Genomic DNA, 7,432 nt, shown 5'->3' with positions numbered 1-7,432 from the left:
GCGAGTTCTTACCGAACGCAACAAGTCTCTTGTACATTAAAAAGTGCACCAAAAAGCCTAACTGCATTTATGACTAGCGACGAAATGACTAGAGTGTGACAAACTACTTACTCTGAAAAAGCAATTTTTCCTATATTAAAAATCTAAACCAACCCTAATTATTATGTGTTTTTTTAGCAAATAGATGAAAATAATTCTTTCCCCTTTCAGCCGGTGTAAGTTCGTCGAAGAACTCTGACAAGTACTCCAGTGACTACGACGATAGCGCTGAGGTCTACGGCGCAGGTGGTAAGTACTTTTTGAACTACATAAACCCACCTAAATTCTAATTCTTTCTATATATCTAGGATACTTATCTATCGATCATCATCATCATCATTTCAGCCATAGGACGTCCACTGCTGAACATAGGCATCCCCCAATGTTTTCCATGTTGATCGATTGGTAGCGGCCTGCGTCCAGCGCTTCCCTGCTATCTTTATGGTGTCGTCGGCCCACCTATCTCTCGATGATGGCTCAAAAACTTTCAAATTCAAATTCAAATATTTATTTGCACAATTTTGGGTAAAAATAGTGGTCTTAAAACTAGTATAAGTAGGTAACACAAAGGTTTATCCTGATCTCACTTAATAAAAGGTTTAAAAAATTATTGTCTTAAATATGTTTAACTTTATACAATTAACTTGTATAATTTCTTCACAGTAAGCTCTGGAAGCAGCAGAGGAGCTGGCCATAGGAACAAAGGCAAGTATTTCGATTATTTGGTCACTTATTCAGTTCGACTTCTAAGTCGAAAGAAGGCTTACTTTCATGAGACGTATAGTAGACGTTTCAAATAATCAAGCGAACAATTTTCATATTTGTAATACAAAGAATGTGCCTAAAAATACATTTAAACTCATTTTGTAGACATTAGGCAAATGAAGAAAATATTTAAATATTTAGTAACTTTCTAATAAACCTGCAATAAGAACTAACACCACGAGTTGTTCTTTATTTACAGTTTATGGCAGCTCCGGCAGTTCAGGTAATTTAGTAGAGTGTAGTTGGACCAATAGTAGAGAACAAACAGTGTTTGAAAAATGATAAAATAATTTAAAACAATGTTTTGTTACAAATAGGATACGGGGAAGTATATGACAGCAATGAAGGAGGTAAGTTATAAGTGAAATTAAGAAATAAATTTAAAAAAAATAACTTATGATAATGTTTTTTCTGACGTCGACGACCTGGTAAAGGTCGCGGGAAGAGCCTGGATGCGGGCAGCGCAGGACCGTTCATTGTGAAAAACCTTGGGGGAGGCCTTTGTCTAGCAGTGGACATTATTTGGCTGAGACGAACGAACGAACGAATGTTTTTTCATCTATGTCGGATCCTATTTACACTGAGGTTTCGTTTACTCGTATTTTTAATGATGAACGAGAATGTAATTAAAATATTTGTGATTTTTAGTGTCGGACAGGAAAGTGAACAGCAGAGGAGGCAAAGCCAAATGTAAGTTGACACCAATAACAAACGATTCCAAGATACCTACACTTTCATAAAAAACACTCCAAAATAATTGGAGTCAATTGATTTCGCATACATGACGTCATAATTCAAACTTAATCTGGCGACGATTAACAAATGTTTACCTAGTTTCAATATTTTACTTTATTGCAGACGGCGCCGTTGGTGGCTCAGCCAGTTCAGGTACTTTGAAATTTAAATTTTTCAATTGTTTCATGTTTTTGTGTTAATACACAAAAACATGAAACAATTGAAAAATTGTTATAAACTAATGTTTATAATGATAAAATACTTATAAAGTTTGGTTTTTACAGTGCATGACACCGATGACGAAAATTATGGCAGCAGGGGCTCTGGAGTGGCAGGTTAGTTCATTTTATTCGAAAAAATCTTTTAAATATCAATATTGTCATTTAAAAGTGAACTTAACGGTTTCATTGTTTTATAGGATACGGCAGCAGCAGTGGCTCTAAATCGGGACACTCACGTGAGTTTAAGTTTGTTATTTACTACTTGACTATGGACTTACTACGTACTTGATTATGGAGTAACTAGGTATCACTTTATTATATTTTTTTAAAGATTATTAGCAATTTGTGAATACAAATTACTGTTAACTCCTCATGGTAAGCTAAATGTGCTTGTGATACCAGTAGGTTGTCTTTATTTATTATTTTTTATATACTCATAAAAACTACAATATAAATTGCTTTTCAGACTACGGTGCCGGCGCAAACTCAGGTAATTTATAAATTAATACTTAAGAGCAAAAGTATGGAATCACACACAAGGGGTGTTCTTTTGAGTGATTATAAGAACTATGTATATGAAATCTATGAAATGCTTATATTTTTATTTATCAGGTGATCCGTTTGCTCGTTTGCCTCTTACATCATAAAAATATCTTCTTTCAGTCATTTATTTATTTCTTTAGATCGCTCGAAAGATATAAGGTAATTCCATATTTTTTCTCGCGAGTGTAGTCAACTTCATTGACCTATAATTACAGCCACTTTTAAATTCAAATTCGGATTCACTATAGGTACGTATTACAGCCCTTTTCAGAGTAACACAATACATGTGTATTTAATTAATAAGTTAACTAAAAATATATTTCTTTGTAGGATATGGCAGCGACGACGACGACTCTGGTAAGTTTCACAGACAGCTTCAACATATTTTAATAAATATAACATTTTCGCTATTGATTTTAAATCTTATAATTAAATGATGTAAAGTTTCGCAATTTTTATTGGCGAAAGTCATCTTATTGTTTTTCCTGATAATATTTCAAAATCATCCTTTTAGAGCTCCTTTTACAAAATTGGCGCAACAGGTTTATAAAGAAAAAATAATATAAATGTGAAGGAAAAATAGTTAGATATTTAGATAGAAATAAGAATAACAGATTGTGGTATGGTTTTAGGATACGGAGCCCAAGCTGCGCGTGGAAGGAGCAAATCAAGTACGTCCCTGAACATTTATTGTATTGCTATACATTTATACTGAATTAAAAATTACACAAAGTTTTAGTTTTTTACAAAGTATTTAAATATTGTTTCAGGACACGGAAAGGGTAAATATAAAGTTGAATAATCTAAGTCATGGGAGGACGCAGTACACAAGTATCATACTAAATCAAACTTTGTCAAAATATTGAGTCTGCTATAAGAAAAAGGACAAAATGTTGATATCATAAATCTATGAACTGTTTTCCAGGTCGAGGCAGAGGAGCCAGTTCCGCTAGCGGCTGTAAGTAACTTTAAGAAAATAAGTAACCATAGTAGATTGTTTTAACCCTTTATACTGCTGGGAAAATAGTTCCCACTATAATGTATTTTGAACATATTCCCTTGCAACCGCTATCACGCTATAGAAACTTATTTAACTTTACATATCTGTAGTCAAAATCATGCTCTTACAATAAAATACAATATTTATTTTCTAGATGGTTCTGGATCATCGAGCAATTCAGGTTTGATTTTTTTTTGTACTAGTACCATCACAACATGGTAAAATGCGTCAAAGCTTTGTTTAATTTTATTTTACTTGGGTGATAGTAAATAAATGAATAAATTTCTTTTACAGGAGTTTCCGAAGGTCGATACGGATACAGTTCGGATAGCAGTGAAGGTATTTATTAATTTAGTATTGAATACCTATACAAAACTTTTGCCCAAGAATATTGGAAATTAAATTAGAAACTTTAATTTATTCCATTTAATGTTATTTAGGATACGAATCAGGCGCTTATGGACAAGGCCAAGGAGCATACCGTGGTAAGTAGATATTTGCCAAAAGACTTTAATATAAACTTTATAGAACTATGTGGGTAGGTACCTAGACTATTAGGAATTAGTAAGTTACCAATAGTAATTAATTTTTAACCTTACAATAAAGGCAACTTAAAATGTTTCATTTTAGCATTCAGTGCACCGCAAGACGACGGTTGGTATACGACAGCAAGATTTTATAAATTCCGAATTAAATATTTACAAAACATCTTTGAAAGTTTGCTAAATACTTTAACAAAAAATATTTCAATATAGCAATTCGGGCAGCCATTAGCTACAATCCAGAATATGCTGCATATTTAACTAATCTTATCAACGAGATGCACCCAGGTAGGCTGGTCTTTGTTTCAATGTCTCATAAAGCAATAAATAAGGTTATCTTAGAATGAAAATATTTATTTATCAATATTATATTTCAGATATTGCTGAAAGAGTTGGTCGGTATTTTTTTTCTGTTATGTGTCTCAATTAAAGTGGGTACTTTTTATTCAATTAACTAGCAATCAGCAATATTGAATTTTCTCTAAAAGTAAATTAATTTTTCAGCGTACTACTATGATAATCTAAGGCCAGCCTCCTACTTATCTCGTAGACGCGACAACACCGATAACTTAGGTACCTACCCAATAATTGAACTTTATTTAGTTGATAACAAACTAAAATGTACGGATATTTAGGTAAAACAATAAAAAACAAAATATTTACTTGGAAAAAGATATGTACCTAAAATATTTTTTTTTTATTAATAATAATAATAATTTTGTAAAACCGACATTCGCTCCACTTATTCAATTTAATTTGCTATATTTTAAATATTTCATTCACAGATGCCGACGATGACAGCTATGAAAGTTCAGGTAAGTAACATTCAACTTCTTTGTAATACAAATACATTTAGCTTACCACGAGGGGTGAATTGCATTTTTAGAAACTTGTATTTACAAATTACTAATATTCTTTATACATATAAATAAAAAAATATCTCATCTCATTGCAAGGTTCTATAATTGACTGCAATACCCTAGTAAATACTACTTACTTAGCTACTTTATGAATATTATTCAACTATGAGTTTATCTTACTATGATTTTATCTTCCGTCAGTTTATGGGAGTTCGTCAAGCCATGGAAGAGGAAAAGGAAGGTCTAGCAGCAGCAAGAATCATTGTAAGATTCATTCATTTATTTATCAAAATTAACACTTTAAATGTAACGTCAAAGACCTTAAAAATAACACTTTGTAAAGGAAACTGAATTTGATAATAACTTTTCAGATGCTGGAAGCGACGATTACGATTCAGGTTAGACTTTTTTCTATTTTTTTTGCGCCCTCGCGCGCTTCGAACTTCGGACTTAAAGCTCTATTTTAATTTGATTGAGATCAACACTGACAGAAAGATACTAAGGCTGAGTTGATAAAGATACGATAACCGGACGTTTTTGTATGGAGTTTGACAGATTTTTGACGTTTGTCAAAGTTAAAGTAAAATGGTGCAACCCAGACTAAGGCTGAGTTGCACCACCTAATTTTGACCGTAACTTTAACGATAACCAGTGTTTTTGTATGGAATTTGACAGATTTTTGACGTTTGTCAAAGTTAAAGTAAGATGGTGCAACCCAGCCTTGGTATCTAAAAGTTAAATCAATATATGAAATAACATTAATTTATTTTTATCTTAGACTCAGAAGGCGTAGGAGTGTCTGGTTATGGCAAAGGGAAGGGACGAAGCAGTGGCTACAAGAACCAATGTAAGTTACGACCTAAAGATCTGAGTCTAATGTCCGTTTTCACCATAATTTTAAAGCGACCCCTTTGAAAACAAAATTCCTGTTATGTGTTACCATAGTGATCACATAAACATTAGGGATTGATGGTTAAAACGGGCATAATACAGAGCTCCAGTAAGGAGATTATTTACAAAGTTTAAAGAGAAAGCTAATAAACATTTACTAACACGCTGAACGCAGAAAGGTATTTTTTTAAGTTAAAGGACGTAGCACACTTATCAACCCGGAAAGGGATCGTAACCGTATCAACTCGAGGCGATCAGTATTCTCTGTATGAAACTCCATAATGCAACGCACACTTATCCGCACCGTAACGTAAACGCCTCGCCTCGCGGTTGACAGCGCACGAAAGGCGATGCAAGCTCGTGTTGATCCCTTTCCGAGTTGATAAGACTGCTATGACCTTTATAATTAAACCCAAATAAAATTAAATACTCTGAGGAACTCTTGGAAGGTTTCATGACATTAAATTAATTTGTTTTCTACAGATGCCGATAGTGACGATGATGGTGAAGGCTATGAAGGTTCAGGTATTTAGTTTGTTACGTTTTAAATATTGGAATATTTATGGTAATTTTGTCCAAACTTAATTTATTTACCATTTCTATTTCAGAATATGGAGCTGCTGGAAGTGAGTAAATAGTCTAAGAAAGAAAGAAGAAAATAGTCTAGAACTAGTAAATCAAAAATTATTTGTGTTAATTTTCATTTTTTTTTTATAACTTTTGAAATTATTCGAGTTCGTTCTATAAATATTTATGTTTATTATTTTCATCAGGTCAATACGGAGCTTCTTCAAGGAGCAAAGGAAAGGGCAGAAGTGGCAGCAGCAAAAATAAATGTAATTAAACTTTTGACAACAAGATAGCGACCATGTAGTTTTTCAAAATTTCATTTATATTCACATCTGTTTAGAAAGTCTCTCCCGAATACTATAATCCGGGCCTTTTCAAGGCTAGAGTGAATAGGCACTTACAAGGCAGATAGACTGCATCTCACTTAACACAAGTGCGATTGCGGTCAAATATCTGCCTTGTTCTTGCTATTGTTGTTAATTTTTTATTTTTTCTGCAGATGACAGCAACGAAGGCTACGAAGGATACGATTCAGGTACTTTTTAATAACTTTGAATCAATATAGACTAAGAGCTAGTGAACGCACGACCTACGTAATTTTATAAAAGCTGAAAGTTTGTCAGCGTATGCTCCCAATATAGGATATAATGTTGGTGAATTATGGAGTTTGGGTCATGGTGGCTTTGGGAGCTACCCTAAAAAAACTGTCTGGCTGTTGGGGAAAATACTTCAAATTTTTGCCCAAATATTATACATAAAAATCAGATTTTGTAGTATAACGAAAGTCTAACTTTTACGATGGCTTTTTCTGTATATTCAATAGACTGTATTCTACTAATGTCATACCATAAAATCGGATTTTTATGTAACAAACAAACTTTCAGCTTTTATAAAATGACGTAGGTCTGGCGTTTTCTAGCTCTTAGTCTAATACTTCGTTGATAGTGAGGAAATAATATAATTTATTCTTTGGACATAGAGTCTGGCTCTGCATCGTCAAGAGGGCACCAACACCATGGAGGCTCAAGCAGGAGCAAGGGCAGAAGCAGCAAACACCATCGTAAGTCAAATAATTTGATAATTATAATGTCGTTCATATTTATTACTAGCGGCCACCCGTGACTTCGTACGCGTGGATCCCGTGTTAACCCCTTAGGTGTTGAATTTTGCAAAATCCCGTCTTAGTGAGCACCTAAATTCTAAAAGGAATCCCCATGCAAAATTTGAGACTCCTTGCACTTGTAGTTTCTGAGATTTCGTGATGAG

General features: G+C 33.4%; 1 protein-coding gene and 1 long non-coding RNA gene across 2 annotated transcripts; both read left to right on the top strand.

Annotated features, from left to right (window-relative positions):
• The first annotated feature begins 1,145 nt into the window (after nt 1-1,145).
• LOC114356425 (uncharacterized) lies at nt 1,146-5,552 on the top strand. The gene is made up of 16 exons (XM_028309590.1): nt 1,146-1,154; nt 1,663-1,692; nt 1,824-1,874; nt 1,958-1,996; nt 2,227-2,250; nt 2,634-2,660; nt 2,936-2,974; nt 3,074-3,085; nt 3,229-3,261; nt 3,458-3,484; nt 3,598-3,642; nt 3,744-3,788; nt 4,631-4,660; nt 4,907-4,969; nt 5,077-5,103; nt 5,484-5,552. Exons 1-16 carry the CDS (start codon nt 1,146-1,148, stop codon nt 5,496-5,498), a joined length of 516 nt encoding a protein of 171 aa, XP_028165391.1. The 3' UTR covers nt 5,499-5,552.
• A 527-nt stretch (nt 5,553-6,079) lies between these two features.
• Nucleotides 6,080-6,701, top strand: LOC114356417 (uncharacterized). The gene is made up of 4 exons (XR_003656214.1): nt 6,080-6,121; nt 6,205-6,222; nt 6,370-6,432; nt 6,666-6,701. It is a non-coding gene; the product is annotated as an uncharacterized LOC114356417 (long non-coding RNA).
• The last annotated feature ends 731 nt before the right edge of the window (nt 6,702-7,432 follow it).

Source organism: Ostrinia furnacalis, unplaced genomic scaffold (genome assembly GCF_004193835.3).
Source record: "Ostrinia furnacalis isolate ACB-3 unplaced genomic scaffold, ASM419383v2 OfSCF2804, whole genome shotgun sequence".
Lineage (NCBI taxonomy): Eukaryota > Metazoa > Arthropoda > Insecta > Lepidoptera > Crambidae > Ostrinia > Ostrinia furnacalis.
The sequence above is the reverse complement of the archived record's forward strand: the minus strand, read 5'-3'. Positions and strand labels throughout refer to the sequence as shown.

Coding starts and splice junctions, on each gene's coding strand:
- LOC114356425 (XM_028309590.1), top strand. Junction 1,693..1,823: donor TGGTGGCTCAGCCAGTTCAG/GTACTTTGAAAT, acceptor TGGTTTTTACAG/TGCATGACACCGATGACGAA. Junction 2,661..2,935: donor CAGCGACGACGACGACTCTG/GTAAGTTTCACA, acceptor GTATGGTTTTAG/GATACGGAGCCCAAGCTGCG.